The following is a 24,533-nucleotide window of genomic DNA, read 5'->3' as shown; positions in this document are numbered from 1 at the left end:
CTTGTTTCAGCAGGATGTTGTATCTATCTATTATGTCATGCCTTATTGGAATGGATTTATTGATAATATCTGTTGGGAAAAGTTTGGATGTTGCCACACACATACCTACTTGTTAACAAAATTAAGGAAGTTTCCTTTAAAATGATTCATAAATATTATCTTGCCAACCACTATATGAAGAGGTTTAAGGAAAACATCAACTCAAATTGCTCCTTTTATAATGATCACCCAGAAACAGTGTTGCATCTTTTTTGTCATTGTATTCATGTAAGAAAACTGTGGCAAGACATCAGTAGATGTATAATTGAACACATTTATGAAGATTTTACACTATTGTGAAAAAAATTAAAATAATAAAAGATGCAAAACTCTACTTACTTCCGGAAGCTGTGTAGCGGGACCAAAAAGAGATACGATTATTTAAAATCTCTCTGATAATACTCTAATTAGTTTTACTCATTTTTGGTGACTTTGACATTGATGAACTAATATAAGGGTGTTTGTTTATTTATTTGCGCTCTATAGATTTACGGAAGTCGCTATCAGAACAAGAGGAAGGTAATTCAAATAGCCATTTCCCCAATATTTGTTATGTATGCGCACGCGCAAATAATGATAGTCATCCAGGTTATAGCTAGCGAGTAGAAGAGACTGGAAGAACCGGAATAGCACGTAAAGGAGAACTCCAATCTAATTTTAGGGAGTTCCTCACGTGTACCATGACGGTAAGTGCTTACAAAATAACACAAAATACATTACCATCGACTTCATATAATAATTTGTTAACTACTGCTATTTTTAAGATGTTGTTTCATCAAGATGGCGTCTCTCTGCCCGTGAATTACAATACTGTAGTGGCAGCCATGTCGCTAAGCCAGCGAGTTTAGGTTAGTTAGATACATTAGCTAGCCATCTACAGATACTTTGGCCTGATAACCGTCATTAGCTAGTTAGGTTGCTTTTACCAGGTTGGCATGTCGTGTTAATTTTGTAAATAAATGGAAATTCTCCTTCATATAGTTATTGATCAAAGTTTGCTTGCACAGCCGTTACTTAAACCTAGCTAGCTAACGTAAGCTACACAGCTATCTATGTAATTTAGCAATGCATGAATGAGTGATGTTGTTTTGCCACTTGCAATCTAGCTAATTAATCTCTGTTTAGAACGACCCCCTTCATTCATTAACTGGTTTTGTAGCTCCGGTATTTTGTAGTAGTAGACAATGGACCTGATCGGACAGCTCAGAGCCTCTGCTATTTTCTGTCCATAAGAAACAATTGGATTAATGGAAGAGGCAGGGCTACGTCCTCCCCTTTTATAGGTGTGCAACTTTAACAAACCAGCTGGCCATGGCCATCAGGATCTTCATTGGGTGTATTGGTAGGGTTGGAGCAAATACCTGCATTGCCATTACCTGTCCAAGAGGAGGGCTTTTCACTTCTGAAATTGCTTTTAGGGAAACAAAAAAAATATATTTAGTGAATCCATGTTAGTGTAAGGGAGGTACAGTGTGTCCAGTTGCGTCGGTGTGACTGAGAGTAACCTTGCCAAAGAAACTTGTTGGACCTCAGAACTAATGTCTAGATTGCCTAAACATCCCTGTTACCATCGTTACTCTATGGATATCAGTCTGTAAGTCGCTGTAAAAAAAAAAAAAAAAGTCAGTCTCTACAAGCCAGAATATTGAATACAATGATGACATTTTAAATGCACTTTACCGGTTGTCTGTGTTGTTGGTCCTTTTGGTGGTAGGAAGTGTAGATGGGATAACGACAGGAAAGTGTTGTTTACCTGACTTTTGGCGGTGCCGTTAGGTTCTGTTTGTATTTGCCATCACTTGAAACACAATATGTAAACAGCAGCCCAATGTAACAACGTTGTCCTTATGTAGGAGGTAATCTGAGACAAAATTTAAAATGTTATTAACCTAAGCGTATTCCCTCGCAGTCAGTGGAAGTGCTTGTGACTTGCTCATTCGTTGAACACAGCACCTGTATAACAAGAACCAGTTAGAAAATAGGAAATTAGTTTCCTAGTTCCGACTAGCACTTAAACGCTGCAATATTGTGTGAATTGTTGAAAATACAAACCGATTTTCAGACCAGCATACTGAAAGTTGGATTAATAACACACTTGATATTTTGTCCTAAATTACCTCCTACTTGAGGACTATATCAGCGGACAACAAAGTACGTTCAAAATAAGTTTATTCAACAGTCTGACTTGTGGATGGGATTGTTCACAAAAAGTGAGCCTACGTGTTAGAGGTGAGAGTGGAGAGTTTTCCACTCTCGGAATTATAGAGGCTAATGTCTAGGCCTTGCTCAATGTGTTAACACAGGCTTGAGTCGTCATTCATTTCCCCTCAAACCTAGTGGAGGGGACACCAATAACTATAAGGTTGAATAGTGTGTGTTTTCTTCGATTTAGGCACGTGGCGCCGATTCGACTGATTTACTACCCTTGATGGGCTCTCTTTACACGGATAAAAGGAAACACATTATGGAATCATCCAAATCGCCCAGAAGCTCCAAACACCACCATTCACAATCGAGGTCACGCTCCAGGGACCGAAAGCGCAAATCAAGTAAGTTAAATGCACTGAATTTGATAACTCAAGCTACAAACATTATGCATTAACACATTCAGGTCACTTGGTAGGTCACACATCCATCTTCAGATCCCAGGCCAACTGGTCATGGCATTTGTCTTTTGACATAAGTTTAGGGACAGAGCTGTACCTTGTTGTCAGAAATAGTCAAGTGCAAAAGGTGATTCATCAGGTTCTAGACTGAGTGGAACTCGGGTCTAGTTGTATAACATATACCCAGCTTGCGTGTTATTTCCCGACCTGTGACTGTGTTCGGATTGGCAATGCGGCGTTTGCATCACCGAACAGTGCCCAATAAATAATTAAATCCCGTTGTTTGATTGACATCCATATTTGATTTGGGGAGGGGGGAATAGAATCTAGTAACTGGATTTCATAATTTCTTGTGCACTGATAGGTAATGTAAGGGATGCCAGTTTAATAAAACTGTCTTCTGACTATGATATACAGTCATGGCCAAAAGTTTTGAGAATGACACATATTAATTCTCACAAAGTCTGCTGCCACAGTTTGTATGATGGCAATTTGCATATACTCCAGAATGTTATGAAGAGTGATAAGATGAATTGCAATTAATTGCAAAGTCCCTCTTTGCCATGCAAATGAACTAAATCCCCCAAAAAACATTTCCACTGCATTTCAGCCCTGCCACAAAAGGACGAGCTGGCATCTTGTCAGTGATTCTCTCATTAATACAGGTGTAAGTGTTGACGAGGACATGGCTAGAGATCACTCTGTCATGCTAATTGAGTTCGATTAACAGACTGGAAGCTTCAAAAGGAGGTTGGTGCTTGGAATCATTGTTCTTCCTCTGTCAACCATGGTTACCTGCAAGGAAACACGTGCCATCATCATTGCTTTGCACAAAAAGGGCTTCACAGGAAAGGATATTGCTGACAGTAAGATTGCACCTAAATCAACCATATATCGGATCATCAAGAACTTCAAGGAGAGCGGTTCAATTGTTGTGAAGAAGGCTTCAGGGAGCCAAAGAAAGTCCAGCAAGTGCCAGGACCGTCTCCTAAAGGTGATTCAGCTGCGGGATCAGGGCAGCACCAGTACAGAGCTTGCTCAGGAATGGCAGCAGGCAGGTGTGAGTGCATCTGCACGCAGAGTGAGGCGAAGACTTGGAGGATGGCCTGGTGTCAAGAAGGGCAGCAAAGAAGCCACTTTTCTCCAGGAAAAACATCAGGGACAGACTGATATTCTGCAAAAGGTACAGGGATTGGACTGCTGAAGACTGGGGAAAAGTCATTTTCTCTGATGAATCCCCTTTCTGATTGATTGGAAAAAACTTGTCCGGAGAAGACCAGGTGAGCGCTACCATCAGTCCTGTGTCATGCCAACAGTAAAGCATCCTGAGACCATTCATGTGTGGGGTTGCTTCTCAGCCAAGGGTGTGGGCTCACTCACAAGTTTGCAGTTTGGTGACGAACAATGCCTTTTCCAGCATTATGGAGCACCTTGCCATAGGGCAAAAGTGATAACTAAGTGGCTCGATATTTTGGGTACATGGCCAGGAAACTCCTCAGACCTTAATCCCATTGAGAAATTGTGGTCAATCCTCAAGAGGCAGGTAGACAAACAAAAACCCACAAATTCTGACAAACCCCAAGCATTGATTATGCAAGAATGGTCTGCCATCAGGCCCGGAAGTTCATTGACAGCATGCCAGGACGGATTGCAGAGGTCTTGAAAAAGAATGGTCAACACTGCAAATATTGACTGACAAAAATATCTAAAGACACTGAAGCAGCAAACTTTGGAAATTCATATTTGACTCATTCTCAACTTTTGGCCACGACTACAGTACCAGTCAAAAGATTGGGGACACCTACTCATTCAAGGGTTTTTCTTTATTTGTACTATTTTCTACATTGTAGAATAGTGAAGACATCAAAACTATGAAATAACACATGGAATTATGTAGTAACCAAAAAAGTGTAAAACAAATCTAAATATATATTTGAGATTCCTCAAAGTAGCCACATTTTGCCTTGATGACAGCTTTGCACACTCTTGGCATTCTCTCAACCAGCTTCACCTGGAATGCTTTTCCAACAGTCTTGAAGGAGTTCCCACATGCTGAGCACTTGTTGGCTGCTTTTTTTTTCACTCTGCAGTCCAACTCATCCCAAACCATATCAATTCAGTTGAGGTTGGGTGATTGTGGAGATGCAGTATGCAAAAATCGCACCACCATTTCCTGGTTGCAAAAATGTATATAGTTGGTCTAATTTCAGTTTGTGACAAACTGAATAGTGTAAAGAATAATTATACCGTCTAAACCGCTGTGAAATATCCTTTCAATAACCCCAAATATTGTATTTTCAGCAGTTTGAAGCTGGTGTACAAAACTGAATGTAAATGGCGCAAAAACTTAAGAACTGGATGCATAGAAATAGCGCAGATAGAACAGACCTCATGCTTCTTGGACTTGCTTTCAATGAGTGATGAGTCTCGAACTCGCAATTCTATGTGAATTTGGTCGGGTCACCCCAAAAAGTGACATTGCAGCTTTAACTGTGTATATGACGGCGTGCGCTCCAGGGCTAAAGCAACCCTAATTTGAAGGTGCAATAGAATTGGTCACTGTTCTCACCAATCCGTTTTGTTACTTTTACAGGTGACAAAAAGCACAGACGAAGTCGGAGCAGGAGCAAAGAGGTAACTAATATTAGTTCATTTTAGTGAACTAAAGTACAGCATTGTCACCATCTTGAATGTCGTTAGTTTTTTTGTCTTAGATCATGGTAAGTACCAAACAACAGTGTAGGCTATTTCACCTGAATCAAAGATTAAGATGGGCATGGAATTAATTCAATTGAAGAAGATAATTTTTAAAATTTACACTAACTTATTCTTCTTGGACATCTGTCACTAAGTGTAGCTGTCCATACTAGATGGTGAAGATTTAATATGTGGGATATTTTTCTTTTGAATAAATCCTGTGTGTAGATCACATGATAACATTTCTACAATAAATCATACTCAGCGTGCTAAAGCACGAAGAGACACTGAACTGAAGACGCTGCTGACATAGCAAAATTATATGTCTACTACTCGGACAGGTAACTATCAGCCATTCAAATTCATACTTGCCTCCTAGAATTAAGAAAATAAAGGAAATTACAGCCTTTTACTGGGTTCAATTCTAGCTGCATTGTTATTACAATTACTCAAAAGACAAACAGTCTGCTGGCAGTAACCTTATTAATCCAATTCATTCTTAGCCTGCCTTTTGAAAGCTGCACTTGTAGATGGGGAAGGGAATGTAGTGTTACATGAACCAAAACAAAGGTATTAAAACTGTCTCTGAGATGATCTACGGTAACCTACATTGTGTTTAAGGCTTATAATACATGTACCTACCATGATATATTTGAAACAAAACTAAGTAGAAGTGGCTGTACTTACTTGGTGCACTTGAGTAGGTGGTGGACATGACAAAACATATGCACTATAAGTTGGATCTACTAGTCTACATACACTGAACAAAAATATAAATGCAACATGTAAAGTGTTGGTTCCATGAGCTGAAATAAAAGATCCCAGAAATGTTCAATGTGTGCGAAAAGTTTATTTCTCTCAAATTTTGTGTACAAATTTGTTTGCTTCCCTGTTAATGAGGATTTCTCCTTTGCCAAGATAATCCATTCACCTGACAGGTGTGGCATGTCAAGATCATTACACAGGTATATCTTCTGCTAGGGACAGTTAAAGGCCGCTCTAAAATATGCGGTTTTGTCACACAACACAATGCCACAGATGTCTCAAGTTTTGAGGAAGCGTACAATTGTCATGCTGACTGCAGGAATGTCCACCAGTGCTGTTGCCAGAGAATTGAATGTTAATTTCTCTACAATAAGCCGCCTCCAGCTTCATCCCAGAGAACTTGGCAGTACATCCAACCAGCCTCGCAACCGCAGACCACGTGTGTGGGCGAGCGGTTTGCTGATGTCAACACTGAACAGCGTGCCCCATGGGGGCGGTGGGGTTATGGTATGGGAAGGCATAAGCTACGGACAATGAACACACTTGCATTTTATCGATGGCAATTTGAATGCACAGGTACTGGTGAGACCCTGAGGCCCTATTTCGTGTCATTCATCCTCCGCCATCTCCTCATGTTTCAGCATGACAATGCACGGCCTCATGTCGCAAGGATCTGTCCCAGTTCTTCCATGGCCTGCATACTGACCAGACATCACCCATTGAGCACATTTGGGATGCTCTGGATCAACAAGTATTACAGTTCCTGTCAATATCCAGCAACTATGCACAACCATTGAAGAGGAGTGGGACAACATTACACAGGCCACAATCAACAGTCCGATCAACTCTTTGCAGAGATGTGTCGTGCTGCATGAGACAAATGGTGGTCACACCAGATACTGACTGCTTTTCTTATTCACGCCCCTACATTTTTTAAGGTCTCTGTGACCAACAGATGCCCTATCTGTATTCCCAGTCATGTAAAATCCATAGATTAGGGCCTAATGAATGTATTTAAATTAATTGATTTCGTTATGAACTGTAACTCTTAATTTAAATGACTGCGTTTTATATTTTTGTTCAGTATACATTGGAGTTGGAGGGCAATTCATTGAAACATTTCTCTCCAGTTAGTCTTCACAGCTTGATAGACTATCAAGCTCCTTTGAGCCGTTTATACTTCTGACATACAGTGCATTCAGAAGTGTATCAGACCCCTTGACTTCTTCACATTTTTCAATGTAAGAGCCTTATTCTAAAGTGTGTGTGGTATTTATGTGTATATATACTCAGCAAAAAAAGAAACGTCCCTTTTTCAGGACCCTGTCTTTCAAAGATAAGTCGTGAAAATCCTAATAACTTCAGATCTTCATTGTAAATGGTTTTAACATGGTTTCCCATGCTTGTTCAATGAACCATAAACAATTAATGAACATGCACCTGTGGAACGGTCGTTAAGATACTAACAGCTTACAGACGGTAGGTAATCAAGGTCACAGTTATGAATTCATAGGACACTAAAGAGGCCTTTCTAAACACCAAAAGAAAAATGCCCAGGGTCCCTGCTCATCTGCGTGTATGTATGCGTGAATGTGCCTTAGGCATGCTGCAAGGAGGCATGAAGACTGCAGATGTGGCAAGGACAATAAATTGCAATGTCTGTACTGTGAGACACCTAAGACGGCGCTACAGGACAGACATCTGATCGTCCTCACATTGGCAGACCACGTGTAACAACCTGCACAGGATCGGTACATCCGAACATCACACCTGCGGGACAGGTACAGGATGGCAATAGCAACTGCCCGAGTTACACCAGGAACGCACAATCCCTCCTCAGTGCTCAGACTGTCCGAAATAGGCTGAGAGGGGCTGGACTGAGGGCTTGTATTCCTGTTGTAAGGCAGGTCCTCACCAGACATCACCCGCAACAACGTCGCCTATGGGCACAAACCCACTGTCTCTGGACCAGACAGGACTGGCAAAAAGTCTCTTCACTGACGAGACGCGGTTTTGTCACACCAGGGGTGATGGTCGGATTCGTGTTTATCGTCAAAGGAATGAGCGTCACACCCAGGCCTGTACTCTGGAGCGGGATCGAGGTGGAGGGTCCGTCATGGTCTGGGGCGGTGTGTCACAGCATCATCGGACTGAGCTTGTTGTCATTGCAGGCAATCTCAATCTCTGTGCGTTACAGGGAAGACATCCTCCTCCCTCATGTGGTACCCTTCCTGCAGGCTCATCCTGACATGACCCTCCAGCATGACAATTCCACCAGCCATACTGCTCATTCTGTGTGTGATTTTCTGCAAGACAGGAATGTCAGTGTTCTGCCATGGCCAACGAAGAGCCCAGATCTCAATCCCATTCAGCACAACTGGGACCTGCAGGTGCCTTGGTGGAAGAGTGGGGTAACCTCTCGCAGCAAGAACTGGCAAATCTGACGCAGTCCATGAGGAGGAGATGCACTGCAGTACTTAGTATCTGGTGTGGCCACCAGCTGCATTGACTGTTACTTTTGATTTTGACCCCCCCTTTGTTCAGGGACACATTATTCCATTTCTGTTAGTCAAATGTATGTGGAACTTCTTCAGTTTGTCTGTTTATGTCTTAACACATGAAAAAAAACATGTTACGTTTGCTGAAAATAAATGCAGTTGACATTGAGGACATTTCTGTTTTTGCTGAGTTTATATATAAATATCATCAATCTACACACAATAAAGCAAAACCAGGTTTTAGACATTTTTAAATGTATTAAGATTTTTGAAATTACATTTTACGTAAGTATTCAGACCCTTTACTCTACTTTGTTGAATCACGTTTTGGCAGCGATTACAGACTCGAGTCTACTTTGGTATGACTCTACAATCTTGGCACAACTGTATTTGGGGAGTTTCTCCCATTCTCTGCAGATCCTCTCAAGTGCTGTCAGGTTGGATGGGGAGCGTTGCTGAACAGCTATTTTCAGGTCTCTCCAGAGATGTTTGATTGGGTTCAAATCCGGGCTCTGGCTGGGCCACTCATGGACATTGAGACTTTTCCCGAATCTACTCCTGCATTGTCTTGGCTGTGTGCTTAGGGTTGTTGTCCTGTTGGAAGGTGATCATTTGCCCCAATTTGAGGTCCTGAGTGCTCTGGAGCAGATTTTCATCAAGGATCTCTGTACTTTGCTACGTTCATCTTTCCCTCGATTTTGACTAGTCTCCCTTTCCCTGCCTTTGAAAAACATCCTCATAGCATGATGCTGCCACCACCATTCTTCACCGTAGGTATGGTGCCAGGTTTCTTCCAGATGTGACGCTTGGCATTCATGCCAGAGAATCTTGGTTTCTCATGGTCTGAGAGTCTTTAGGTGCCTTTTAGGCAAACTCCAAGCGGGCTGTCATGTGCCTTTTTTACTGTGGAGTGGCTTTCATCTGGCCACTCTATTGTTAAGGCCTGAGTGCTGCAGCGATGGGAGAACCTTCCAGAAGGACATCCATTGTTGTAGAAAATATTAAACCAAATACTTCTCAGATACAGGAGCTTGTAAATTCAATTAGACTTTATTACAAAAGTAACAGAAGCCTAGCAGTTCCATGGAAAAACTGCCTCATTCTTTGTGCTTGGCTTTTATACAGTTTTACCCTTGCATAACATTGTCACTCCACTTTACGAATCATGTTATCTTACTTAGTTTCCGTTCTCTTATTGGCTCAGATATTGGGGCATAGATTCTATTAGTGGCGTGACATCCCTTAGACAATATAGGACAAGAACATTAACTATGTATGATAACCCATGTGCGTGTCCAGTAGCCTTCACAAGATCAGACATAGCACAGACCAGGCACATTAGTCTACCTTGCCTCATCTACACAGATTCTGCTTACGTTCTGTTTTTTACGTGTCCAATGGTCAATTCGATGTTGATCCAGCATTGTACACTCACATGGGCTTCAGCCTTCATTCTGCTTACACATGTCTAATATTTAAACTTATATTGCTTTATTCTTTCTATTTCAAAGAGAACAGTATCGGTACTGAGAATCATCAGATGACTGGAAAATCTCCTACACCATCTCCACAGAGGAACTAGAGCACAGTCAGAGTGACCATTGGGTTCTTGGTCACCTCTCTGACCATGGCCCTTCTCCCCCGATTGCTCTGTTTGACCGGGTGGACCAGCTCTAGGAAGAGTCTTGGTGGTTCCAAACTTCCTCCATTTGAGAATGATGGAGGTCACCTTGGGGACCTTCAATGCCGCAAAAAACAATGTGGTACCCTTTCCCAGATCTGTGCCTTGACACAATCGTGTCTCTGAGCTCTACGGACAATTCCTACGAACACATGGCTTGGTTTTTGCTCTGACATGCACTGTCGACTACGGGACCTTTTATATAGACAGGTGTGTGCCTTTTTCTAAATCATGTCCAATCAATTGAATTCACCACAGGTGGACTCCAAGTTGAAGAAACATCTAAAGAATGATCAATGGAAACAGGATGCACTGGAGCTCAATTTCGACTCATAGCAAATGGTCTGAATACTTATGTAAATGAGGTATTTCAGTTTTAAATTTGCTAAAATGTTCAAGCCTGTTTTTGCTTTGTCATTATAGGGTGTTGTGTGTAGATTGATGATAAAACAAATTATTCAATCAATTTTAGAATAAGGATGTAACATAACAAAATATGGAAAAAGTCAAGGGGTCGGGAATACTTTCTGAAAGGCACTGTATGTTCGGTCGGTTTCTGGTGATCAGTCTAAATCTGTCTGAAATGAGCAAGAGTTCTCAACATGCTTTGGTATTTTCTGTATCAAACCGTTGTACTAACGCTCTTTGTTGCACTATTTTCCTGAAAGAGACAACTTCTTCTTAAAACAGGCACGAAGGAGGGACTCTGAGAAGCCATCAAAATCTCACAGCAAGTCAGATGAGCAGCCGGAGCAGACTGAGAGGGGCAGGGAGAGACTTTCTGCAGAGAATGGGGAGGAGCGACACCGGCGCAAAGACAAGAAGGGGCGGAGCCACTCCAGGTCACTCTCACGGGACAGGTGGGTCTAGGTTAATGGAGATATTGTACATGCTGTCTTGATATGTATTGAGACTAGTAACTGTAAACTGGGGAGCATTTTTATGCTAGAAATGCATTTTTATTTTATTCACACTGTTTTAGACGTCATCGCAGCAGAAGTCGGGACAAACGGAGATCGCGGTCCCCGCGGGAGAAGAAGAAGAGGGCCAGCTCCCGGTCGGGTTCAAAGACCAAACACCGCCACAGGAGCAGGAGCAAAAGCAGGTAGGTTTCTCTTGCTACTCTCCCTACTATTATTTGTTTGTCGTTGATAACTATCTACCGCAGTCCTGACTACCTACCGGTCGGTCGTTACTAGTTACCACAGCCACAAAGTCATAAACCCTGCCCATTTCTACACTTTCTCTTCTGTAATTTTAAATCTAACCACACTGCTGACCTTATGCCTAACACTAACTATAATTTTTGGTTTTATACATTTTTACAATATAGCCCATTTTGACTTTGTCTGTACCATGATGGTATTAATGCTGTTTTAGGTTCTCTGTTGTGTGCCATGCCTCTATGTTGTCAGTACGTACCTCATGTTCCACTTCTCATCAGTTTGATGGCTCGTTGCAGTGATGTATGACTGCATGCTCTTAGACATCCAACAATCTGTTAATGTCACGTATTGCGGTTGAGAGCTCGCGCTTTGTACTTGCATAGCAATCACCATACAATTTCTCTCTCAGGGCTGTCACGGTTTTTCGACATGGCATCTTGTAGTCTGGTTCTAGATATGTCATTAGGGGGTTTTGAAGCTGACATCCTCTACCATTGACGATGGCTGCATATCAACAGTAATCATTTCTGTCATCAGCGCTGTTATTTTCTTTCTCATTCCCTAATCACACTGCTACCAGCAACGGGTTGGGTCTCATGCTGACTCCCTTTCAACATTGCACCTATTCTGCCACTGTAGCTCCACCACAAAGTTTGCATTTCATCACCTTCTCATTTAACTTCTCAAAATATTGCCATACAGGACTTTGCTGCTGTCACTTCCCTGTCTCACTCTGCCATTTTCAAAATGTTAACGACGAGGACTTGCAGAGCACTTTATATCCATGGCAAATAATTTAAAAGCTTAATATCTCCTACTAATGTTACATCATTGTTGCATTAGGTAATTGTTACTTTTTCCAATGATGGTCAGGACCTGTTAGTGGTAGTTTTGTGATGACTTTACTGTGGTTGTCATTTTGTTTAAAAAAATGTAAATTAAAACATTTTGGGTAGGGATGTATTTTTCTATATGTTTACACGTTCACACCCCTATTGGTAACCACTCCTGTGTGCCTAATGTTTGCCCCTCTGTTTGTAACCGTGTGTGTGAGAATTCATATCTTTCTGTGGATCTTGAAATGCTATGATGTCTCTTTAGGGAGCGGAAAAAGAAGACTGATAAGGTGCGCAGAAAAGAGAAGAGTCGTAGCAGGTCTGTGAGCCCCCCGGCTTTCCGGGGCAGAAACACTGCCATGGACGCTCAGGAGGCGCTGGCCAGAAGGTACTGCAGTGGTTTAGAGGAACTGTGACTTGAAGATTTGTTTGTTGAGTGTCTGTTTAATGTCACGTGCACCAGTACAGTGAAATTCCTTTCATAACCTCTCTGGGATATGTGGGATGCTAGTGTCCCAACCTGGCCAAAGCCAGGGAAAATGCAGAGTGCCAAATTAAAATACTATAAAATCAAATTTTCATTAAAGCACACATGTAAGATACCAAATTAAAGCTACACGTGTTGTGAATCCAGCCAACATGTCAGATTTCAAAAAGCCTTTTCGGCGAAAGCAAATGATGCTATTATCTGAGGATAGCACCTGCGACACAAAACGCAGAAATAAAAAATATAATTCATGCCTTACCATTGACGAGCTTCTTTTGTCGGCACTCCAATATGTCCCATAAACATCACAAATGGTCCTTTTGTTCGATTAATTCCGTCGATATATATCCAAAATGTCCATTTATTTGGTGCATTTGATCCAGAAAAACACTGGTTCCAACTTGAGCAACGTGACTACAAAATATCTCAAAAGTTACCTGTAAACTTTGCTAAAACATTTCAAACTCCTTTTGTAATACAACTTTAGGCATTTTTTAAATGTAAATAATCGATAAAATTGAAGACTGGATGATCTGTGTTCAATACAGGAAGAAAACAAACTGAAGCATGCTTTCTGGTCACGCGCCTCTAACAGTACACTTCAAGTGAAACTCGTTCAGGATGGCCGTACTTCATTACACAAAGGAATAACCTCAACCAATTTCTAAAGCTTGTTGACATTCAGTGGAAGCGATAGGAACTGCAAGAAGGTCCCTTAGAAATCTGGATTCCCAATGAAAACCAATTGAAAAGAGTGACCTCAAAAACAAACAAAAAATCTGAATGGTTTGTCCTCGGGGTTTCGCCTGCTAAATAAGTTATGTTATACTCACAGACATGATTCAAACAGTTTTAGAAACTTCAGAGTTTTTCTATCAAAATCTACTAATAATATGCATATCTTATTTTCTGGGGATGAGAAGCAGGTAATTGAATTTGGGCATGCATTTCATCCGCATGTGAAAATACTGCCCCCTGTCACCAAGAAGTTAACTCCAAACCCAACAATGCAGTAATCAAAATCAATGTTGCACCAAAAATAACATCAGAACAAAAACACACCAGAAATGGAAATGAATAAGAACACAAGAAGGTAAGTAGCTATATACAGGGTCAGTTCCAATACCATATTTAAAATGTGCAGGGATACTGGAGTGATCGAGGTAGATATTGTACAGTGCATTCGGAAAGTATTCAGACCCCTTCCTCTTTTCAATATTTTGTTATGTTACAGCCTTATTCTAAAATGTATTAAATAAAAATTCTCTATCTACATACAATGCCCCGTAATGACAGTGAAAACAGGTGTTTAGACATTTTTGATAATTTATTTAAAAAAATAAAAACACCATATTTACATAAGTATTTCGACCCTTTATGCAACTCGGAATTGAGCTCAGGTGCATCCTGTTTCCATTGATCATCCTTGAGATGTTTCTACAACTTGATTGGAGTCCACCTGTGGTAAATTCAATTGATTGGACATAATTTAGAAAGGCACACACCTGTCTATATAAGGTCCCACAGTTGACGGTGCATGTCAGAGCAAAAAACAAGCCATGAGGCCGAAGGAATTCTCTGTAGAGCTCCTAGACAGGATTGTGTTGTGGCACAGATCTGGGGAAGGGTATCAAAAACATTCTGCAGCATTGAAGGTCCCCAAGAACACAGTAGCCTCCATTCTTAAATGGAAGAAGGTTGGAACCACCAAGACTCTTCCTAGAGCTGGTCGCCTGTTCAAACTGAGCAATCAGGGGAGGAGTGCCTTGGTCGGGAAGGTGACCAAGAATGTGATGGTCACTCTGCCAGAGCTCCAGAGTTCTTCTGTGGAGATGGGAGAACATTCCAGAAGGACAACCTTCTCAACATCCTTGATGTTTCTACAACTTGATTGGAGTCCACCTGTGGTAAATTCAAATAATTGGACATGATTTGGAAAGGCACACCTGTCTATAACACTCCACCAATCATACCTTTATGGTAGAATGACCAGACGGAAGCCACTCCTCATAAGTCACATGACAGACCACTTGGAGTTTGCCAAAAGGCACCTAAAGGACTCTGGCCATGAGAAACAAGATTGAACTGTTTGGCCTGAATTTCAAGTGTCACATCTGGAAGAAACCTGGCACCATCCCTACGGTGAAGCATGGTGCTGTGGGTATGTTTTTCAGCAATAGGGACTGGGAGACTAGTCAGGATTGAGGGAAACCTGAACGTAGCAAAGTACAGAGATCCTTGATGGAAAACATGATTGCCCCAGACTGAGGTCCTGAGCAAAGGTTCACCTTCCAACAGGACAACAACCCAAACACGCAGCCAAGACAACGCAGGAGTGGCTTCAAGACAAGTCTTTGAGTGGCCCAGCCAGAGCCCGGACTTGAACCCGATCAAACATCTCTGGAGAGACCTGAAAATAGCTGTGTGGCGACACTCTCCATTCAACCTAACCGCTTGAAAGGATCTGCAGAGAAGACTGGGAGAAACTCCCAGGAAAAAGTCCAGGGGTCTGAATACTTTCCGAATGCACTGTACATAGGACTAATTTGTTGTATTGTTGTATTACTTGTGAGGCACAGCTGAGTGAGCTTAATATTATTTAAAAAATGTACCTGACTGAATGCCTGCATCTGTTCAGACTGAGGGGAGTGAGGGAGCAGCGCTGCGGCTGCATCTCGTCCGACTCACCGTCCCTCCGCTCTCCCTCCACTGAGAAAAGGGGACACAGACTTCCAGCTGATGGTGCGACTTAAGAGTCACTACATTATTTCTGCCTTGTGCAGCAATTCATGTCACTCCTATGACCAGAGAAAGTGAAATATTCCTTCAAATGGAAAAAAACACAACCCGCTAATAATAACAGGGCAAACTTATCAGAACATTTTGCTATACTCGTTCACTGCTGCTGCAGTGCTGGTTGTAGCTTGACTGGATTTAAGGTAGATGCACATTTTTATGGCTTATGAAAGTGTATTTAATGCTGAATAACAACTTAGTCAATAAAACAGCAGCTCATTGCTCTATTCGTTGAGACTCGTCATTTCACAGTATTAACTTTGGTGTGCGTTCGAGTGTTCTTTTTACAGTCTATGGCCAGCTGTAGGCCTATAGGTGCATTTTAATTAAAAAATAAAGACCTCAAGGCTTTATCGTTGGGTTTTCTACAGAAATGTTTGATCGACCAGGAATGCTTTGGAGATCGACCAGTCGATTGCGATCGACCGGTTGGTGACCACAGGTCTAGGATGATGGAGTTGTTTGCATAACCAGCCTCAAAGCCCTTCATGATTATAGATGTGAGTGCTACAGGGTGGTGGTAGTCATTGTGGCATGAAGCCTTAGTTCTTGGGAACAAACATTATGGTAGTGGGATTTCAGACAGGGGACAAGGAGAGGTTGAAAATTGAACATGAATATGCCTGCCAGCTGATCTGCACATACTCCGAGAACGCGCCTTGGAATGCCTTCCAGCCCTGCGGCCTTGAGTGTTGACCTGATTGACCTTACGCATGTCGGCCTCAGAGCGAGCTCTCCCAGTCCTCTGGGTCGATGAGGGTGCTCACGCATGGTATGGGGTTATTGTCTACGCATCCATAAAATGCATTGAGTTCATCTGGAAGAGAGGCATCATTGGGCAGATCACAGTTGGGTCTTCCCCTGCCTCATGCATTCGAACCTTTGTAGTATGATTCCGCCTAATTCCTATATTGCTGCTTGGAGGTCATATCGGGACTTCTTGTACTTAAAGTAGCAGACAATCTGCTCCTAAAGCCTGGCTGACATATGAACACTCTTTACTTGCCTTTATCTCCAGGTTGGAAAGGGCAAAGAAACTGCAAGAGCAGAAAGAAAAGGAGATGTTGGAGAAACAGCAGCATCAGGAGGTACCTGCAGGTGAGACGCTCTCCTCGGCCATCAATTACACCTACAAAAAATGTAATCCGTGAATAAAACCATAGAAACGGGTTACTAACATAGACCCACTTTGTTTTTTGCATTTCTAGTTCCAGCTCCCCTGCTGTCTGACACAGTAGTAGTTGATGCTGCAGTTGCTACCAACCCTGTCCTCAATGTGGCAGCTCTCCTGGCCTCAGGGACCCAGGTCACGCCCCAGATCGCCATGGCAGCGCAGATGGCAGCCCTACAAGCCAAAACCTTAGCAGAGACTGGCATTGCTGTGCCCAGTTATTACAATCCCTCTGCTGTCAACCCCATGAAGTTTGCAGAGCAGGAGAAGAAAAGGAAGAAGCTCTGGCAGGGAAAGAAGGAAGGGGTAAGATTTTATGCTATGTAGTGCAATACGTAGAGCACTGGTTATTTGATGGAGCAGATTCTTTACTTTGTAACATCCGGAATGTAGAACTAGTGACTTAATGAAAATAAATATTGAGGAAAAACATGCAACTTCGCTTATGGTGGCATGATTGTTGCAAGTTACTAATACATGCAAATTGTTTGTTTTGAAGGACAAGTCACAGACAGCTGAGTTGTGGGAGAAGCTGAACTTCGGAAATAAGGACCAAAATGTTAAATTTCGTAAACTGATGGGCATCAAAGTATGTTTAACGGAGTCCTTTTATTTTTTCATTTGAGTGTGTACCATGCTGCAGAGCCTTGCATTTCTAACACTGTGGTTTCTGTCCTGTCAGGGGGAAGAGGAAGGTGAGACCTCAAAGCCACTCAACAACGAAGGCCTGAAGACCCTGCAGCAGCAGGAGGAGATGTTCCATAACCTGGACGTTCAGTATGAGATGGCCAGGTCCCAGACCCACACTCAAAGAGGCATGGGACTAGGCTTCGGCTCTTCATTCTCACGAGGCATGGACACCATCTAATGCCAAACCATGCACTGGCTTGCCCTTGCTTTCTTTCTCATTGGTCTCTCCACTCACAGCTAGCACTCAAGCTTGCATGGATGTTGTTGCATTGGATCTGTCATTTTATTTAGAAACAATCTCACGTCTTTTAAACATTCTCATGTAAATAGATGCTGAGTTTTCCTCAGTGTACATCTTTTCTGAATTATGCAATAGTTTAATGACAGTCATGCTGGCTGGATTTAGATTTGTTTGAGAAATGTGATTGCATATCTGTTTTTTACAAAAAAATGTATATATTTTGGATTGTTTGAAATGGAACATTATGTAGATCAAGTAAAATGATTCTGTTAACATTCATTTACCAAGTTTCTTTACAAATTGATCTGAATCCTAATCTCAATATGTAGTGTCATCTTTGTTTCCTTTCTACTGAATGGGAATGTAAAACAGTGGATCATATTACTAAGATGTCTACTAGGCATCTGATGGTTTCATGGAAAGAATGAACAATAAACTTACATATGTTCTTGAAATAAAAGTCAATTTGTGTTGAAGTGGTCCCAGGTGTTTGTTTTGGCCATATATGCTTTTTACAAAGCAACAAAAATGATGTTGTTGACTGTATTTCCAAGGGTCTTTGCTGAGAGAGGATGCAAACAGCATTGATGAATTAACACTGGAACATGAATGGTAAAATGCACACTTAGGCTTAATCGGGAAATTGAAGTCCATTAACAACAAATTACATGACTGCTCTTGAGGACATGGATCAGGCTCAATTATTGCCAAATAATTTAATAAAGTGCCCCTTCACAGTAGCCTGGTGGAATATCGATTGTAAATTACAATTTGGGATCTCAAACCCAGTGGTAAAATTCATCAAGCAGTCCCAAATGTTCTCTAATGTAATTTCTGGTGCAGTTAGGCTTCATGTCTCTGGAGCCCACTTTTTGTACCAGGCTAAATTCTACTTGCATATTAGTAAAATGTCATTAAGGTAACAATATTTCTACTTGAGTAGGATATTTCAGTGCTCTTTCCACCCCTGCATGACTCCGACTGCCTGTCTACTGTATAAAAAGACAACTTGTGACATCCAGTGAAATCACCCTTTTGGTTCCTGTGAGGGGGGCCTAGTCAAATCAGCTTTAGTGATTCAGAAACAACAGGGAACACTACAGACTATTGAGATGGAATTGGAACAGATTAAATATGAACTGGTCTTTTCATAACCTACATGATCTGTGTATACTGAGGTTAATGTGGAATTATTGGATCTGGAATGACTTAGAACTGTCAGACCCGACTCAGCTTTCATTGTTTAAATGTATGTCACCATGTACAGTTATGCATGGTTTTGAAAAATTGCCACGGCTGGTGAATTTAAATGTAGTTCAGTGTATTGTACTGTTGTATATAACTATATAGTTTGAGATTAGAGGAGGCAGTCTGCTCAAGATAGATTGTCATTATGGACCATGTCAAATGTAGCCTGAAATCCAGTCTGTCTGTGCTAACATCACACTCCTTGCTAGTCCTGTTTGCCATGACAAGAACTGGCAAGGGGTGGAATGTTAGCACAAACAGACTGGATTTCAGCCTAAACAGAATGGATTTCAAGCTATGTCAAATTGTCCTTGGGTTTCAACTGTACTGTGGCTACATGACAATCCTGCTACTGTCAACCCATGAAGTTTGAAGAGCAGGAGAAGAAAGGGAAGAAGCTCTGGCAGGGAAACAAGGAAGGGTAAGATTTTATGCTATACAGAGAATGTAGAGCACTGGTTATTTGATGGAGCAGATTATCTTTACTTTGAAATTGTCCAGTGTCAACTTAAAAAAATATGTTTTATAGCACCAATATGCAAAACAAATCTAAATGTTTAATGTTAGCAGGGTAATTATTAAATGAGATGCCATCAGCCAAAACTTCCAGGGGTGATGCGGGGCACGTGTTGGTTGTTTGGAATGAAACAGTCTTCTGTATGTACATAGTTACAATATGGTGACAATGTAATAACATCAAATAAAACATATCAGCTTGGTAATGTTTCTGTATTGGTGTATGGGACACTTAAAGAAGTGTGTTATGCTTGTATGTTACAACAAAAAAGACATCTGTACACAATGTATTTTACATTTTTATTTAAAAAAATACATTATATGCAGTGCAATTGTCAGGTATCACGGGTTAACGCTGAAGTGATGGAATCTAGGCCCGTGTAACATAGACCAGCACAGGCTCATTTCGATCATTGTATCCTGTGTTTAAAGTTGTCCAATTTGAATTTGGTATGAAAAGTCTGATGGGATTTCAAACCTTTGTCCTCTCACTGTGTACCGAAACATGCTGTCAACACCGGCCACGCATGTTGACTTTGTCCATCCACACCAGATACGATCATTACCCGCAGCTTAAAATAGCAAAACCAACTGTGAACCAACTATATTAAAGTTGCACTATGCAGAAATCGCTCTGCCATTTCCTGTTTTCTAAAATTTGAATAGTTCTCGAAGCGCTTCAAGAGCAAAAAACAAACAAGCAATATATAGTATCATGACAGGTCTACCAATAGAGGCCAAGCCTTTGAATGCTAATTCCTCTGAAGATTGAGAGGGTCCGTTCATGTCTTGAGCAGAGGGGGCTGGTCAGAGGATGGTAGATGATAGTGATGGAGCCTGCAGATGAGCAGAGGGCAAGTCTGGGGACCAGACTGAGTCTTATAGCCACTGGACTTTTCCTCTTCCACTCTGTAGCACCCACCTGGGTGATGCCCCAGCAGCTCGAGTGCCAGAAAACTCACCACACAGTTCAGAACAGTAGCCAGTCGTCCTCATTACGAGCCCTCTGCCTCAGCACTGCTGTATTCCTCAATCTCCCATTCCCCCTATGCTTCAAGCCACTCCTGAAATTATGTTATCAAAAGATTAGGAACTGGCAGCCAGGTGAAACAAAAAAGTGTCCAGATGCATTTTTCAAACAAAAACATTAGTCAGCTAGCCAAAACAAAAACGATTTATCCTGTCAGTCAATCTGCAAATCCGTGGCTCAAAAACACTAGATACAGTGCCTTCAGAAAGTATTCAGACCCTTGACTTTTTCCACATTTTGTTACGTTACAGCCTTATTATAAAATGTATTAAATAAATACAAATCCTCAGCATTCTACACACAGTACCCCATAATTACAAAGGAAAAACAGGTTTTTAGAAATTTTAGCAAATGTATAAACCTTGAACAATTTTACAGACAGTTCCTCTGTGGAGATGGGAGAACCTTCCAGAAGGACAACCAACTCTGTAGCATTCCACCAATCAGACCTTTATGGTAAAGTGGCCAGACGGAAGCCACTCCTCAGTGAAAGGCTCATGACAGCCCGCTTGGAGTTTGCCAAAAGGCACCTAAAGACTATCCGACCATGAGATACAAGATTCTCTGGTCTGATAAAACCAAGATTGAACTATTTGGCCTAAATGCCAAACAGCACGTCTGGAGGAAACCATCCTTACGGTGAAGCATGGTGATGGCAGAATCATGCTGTGAGGATGTTTTCAGTGGCAGGGACTGGAAGACTATCAGGATCGAGGGAAAGATGAACGGAGCAAAGTTCAGAGAGATCCTTGATGAAAACCTGCTCCAGAGCTCTCAGGATCTCAGATTGGGGCTAAGGTTCACTTTCCAACAGGACAAGACACCGCAGGAGTCTCTGAATGTCCTTGAGTGGCCCAGCCAGATCCCGGACTTGAACCCGATCGATCGAACATCTCTGGAGAGACCTGAAATAGCTGTGCAGCAACACTTAATACATTTGCAAAAAATAAAAAATATACTGTTTTTTCTTTGTCACTATGGGTGTCTAGATTGATGAGCGAAAAAAAAACGATTGAATCAATTTTAGAATAAGGCTGTAACGTAACACAATCTGAAAAAAGTAAAGGCGTCTGAATACTCTCTGAATGAGCTGTGTCTATACACAAAGATTTTAAAAACTGACCGAGATTGCACAATAAAGTCAGGGTTTATTTCCATTGTGGTCCCTATTCATAAATATGTACAATTACATAGACACAGACAAATTACAGAGATACAGAAAAAAATACTCTACCTCCAGATGAGTATGAGGGGGAGTTTAAGTACAATTCTTGCAAGCTTGTTTAGCTGATCTGTAGTTTTAGACTATTCTTTAGATGCTTGGGGCTGCTGGTTAACAATGATGTGCAGGCATAATCAAAGTGCCACTGTACTAGTGCACTTGTCATAGTCTTTAGAGTGTCTATAGCTAGGTTTCCATCCAATTGGAGACAGATTTTCATGCAAATATTTTTTCATCTGCATAAAAACAATATGTGTATTTCAGAGTTTCCTTTAGGAAAATTTGGCTCCTGACAACATGATGGTGAAGATTGAAATTTACTGGACATTTGAGAAATTTACCAGACATCCATATGCATTCAGATGCGCCATCAATAGACTTGGGATTTTGGCCAAAGGAGCCACATTTATGTGTCCTTATAATCAACCTATAACAAATTATAAAAACACTATTCCTTGGGTTTAGACGTGTAGCATATGGAAAACTATATAGCTATATACAGTGCCTTGCGAAAGTATTCGGCCCTATTCAAACATAAAGATATAAAACTGTATTTTTTTGTGAAGAATCAACAACAAGTGGGACACAATCATGAAGTGGAACGACATTTATTGGATATTTTAAACTTTTTTAACAAATCAAAAACTGAAAAATTGGGCGTGCAAAATTATTCAGCCCCTTTACTTTCAGTGCAGCAAACTCTCTCCAGAAGTTCAGTGAGGATCTCTGAATGATCCAATGTTGACCTAAATGACTAATGATGATAAATACAATCCACCTGTGTGTAATCAAGTCTCCGTATAAATGCACCTGCACTGTGATAGTCTCAGAGGTCCGTTAAAAGCGCAGAGAGCATCATGAAGAACAAGGAACACACCAGGCAGGTCCGAGATACTGTTGTGAAGAAGTTTAAAGCCGGATTTGGATACAAAAATATTTCCCAAGCTTTAAACATCCCAAAGAGCACTGTGCAAGCGATAATATTGAAATGGAAGGAGTATCAGACCACTGCAAATCTACCAAGACCTGGCCGTCCCTCTAAACTTTCAGCTCATACAAGGAGAAGACTGATCAGAGATGCAGCCAAGAGGCCCATGATCACTCTGGATGAACTGCAGAGATCTACAGCTGAGGTGGGAGACTCTGTCCATAGGACAACAATCAGTCGTATATTGCACAAATCTGGCCTTTATGGAAGAGTGGCAAGAAGAAAGCCATTTCTTAAAGATATCCATAAAAAGTGTTGTTTAAAGTTTGCCACAAGCCACCTGGGAGACACACCAAACATGTGGAAGAAGGTGCTCTGGTCAGATGAAACCAAAATTGAACTTTTTGGCAACAATGCAAAACGTTATGTTTGGCGTAAAAGCAACACAGCTGAACACACCATCCCCACTGTCAAACATGGTGGTGGCAGCATCATGGTTTGTGCCTGCTTTTCTTCAGCAGGGACAGGGAAAATGGTTAAAATTGATGGGAAGATGGATGGAGCCAAATACAGGACCATTCTGGAAGAAAACCTGATGGAGTCTGCAAAAGACCTGAGACTGGGACGGAGATTTGTCTTCCAACAAGACAATGATCCAAAATATAAAGCAAAATCTACAATGGAATGGTTCAAAAATAAACATATCCAGGTGTTAGAATGGCCAAGTCAAAGTCCAGACCTGAATCCAATCGAGAATCTGTGGAAAGAACTGAAAACTGCTGTTCACAAATGCTCTCCATCCAACCTCACTGAGCTCGAGCTGTTTTGCAAGGAGGAATGGGAAAAAATGTCAGTCTCTCGATGTGCAAAACTGATAGAGACATACCCCAAGCGACTTACAGCAAAAGGTGGCGCTACAAAGTATTAACTTAAGGGGGCTGAATAATTTTGCACGCCCAATTTTTCAGTTTTTGATTTGTTAAAAAAGTTTGAAATATCCAATAAATGTCGTTCCACTTCATGATTGTGTCCCACTTGTTGTTGATTCTTCACAAAAAAATGCAGTTTTATATCTTTATGTTTGAAGCCTGAAATGTGGCAAAAGGTCGCAAAGTTCAAGGGGGCCGAATACTTTCGCAAGGCACTGTATATATATATATATATTTCATTGTCGGATATTTGATCACTAAATGCATCAGGGCATTGTGTCCACTGTATGATATTCAAATAACTAAATATATGGCCTACTGTATATAAAGGAAGAGAAGCTTAGGCCAAGCCCCAGAGAGATAAAGAAATGCATGTCGGTGTCGTAGCATGCCACCAGCATATCGCTATCTCTCTCTCTCTCTATGTGAGATGGCTAGTGTGTCTGCTATACAGATATAGACTTACAGAAGGTGATTTTTTAATCAGAATATTTTGTATAAAGATAAGTTCAACTGTCGGAGTCAGTTGGAGCGCCAGTGTGAACTGCCTTCATGTCATAGGCCTGCGGTAGCTAAAGCTTAATAATAGCCACACCATATCAAACCTTAACAAATGTTTTTAAACTTGATTAGTGTAATATCAAAAGTAAGTCAAGCCATTGTTTTTATGGGGCTCCCGAGTGGTTCAGTGGTCTAAGGCACTGCATCTCAGTGCTAGAGGTGTCACTACAGACCCTGGTCCGATTCCAGGCTGTAATACAACCGGCCATGATTGGGAGTTCCATAGGGTGGCGCACAATTAGTCCTGCACCGTCCGGGTTAGGGTTTGGCCGGGCTAGGCTGTCATTGTAAATAAGAATTTGTTCTTAACTGACTTAACTAGTTAAATGAAACATGGAAAATATGAGCAGGCTATTATATTGTGGCGAACACAGCGTTGGATCTACAGTTGGAACTTAATTTGGCCAAAGAGAGCACAAAATTAAA

At 41.4% G+C, this 24,533-nt stretch overlaps 1 protein-coding gene across 1 annotated transcript; it reads left to right on the top strand.

Moving 5' to 3' along the window:
• The first annotated feature begins 584 nt into the window (after nucleotides 1-584).
• Nucleotides 585-18,149, top strand: LOC139410936 (arginine/serine-rich coiled-coil protein 2-like). Its single transcript, XM_071156618.1, has 10 exons — nucleotides 585-725; nucleotides 2,432-2,588; nucleotides 5,239-5,279; nucleotides 10,977-11,146; nucleotides 11,269-11,391; nucleotides 12,554-12,676; nucleotides 16,590-16,669; nucleotides 16,780-17,048; nucleotides 17,242-17,331; nucleotides 17,425-18,149. The coding sequence occupies exons 1-10, from the start codon at nucleotides 720-722 to the stop codon at nucleotides 17,608-17,610; spliced, it is 1,245 nt and encodes a 414-aa protein (XP_071012719.1). The 5' UTR covers nucleotides 585-719; the 3' UTR covers nucleotides 17,611-18,149.
• Nucleotides 18,150-24,533: the final 6,384 nt, after the last annotated feature.

The sequence above is a fragment of the Oncorhynchus clarkii genome, chromosome 6, assembly GCF_045791955.1.
Source record: "Oncorhynchus clarkii lewisi isolate Uvic-CL-2024 chromosome 6, UVic_Ocla_1.0, whole genome shotgun sequence".
Lineage (NCBI taxonomy): Eukaryota > Metazoa > Chordata > Actinopteri > Salmoniformes > Salmonidae > Oncorhynchus > Oncorhynchus clarkii.
This window is presented reverse-complemented; position numbering and strand designations above follow the sequence as displayed.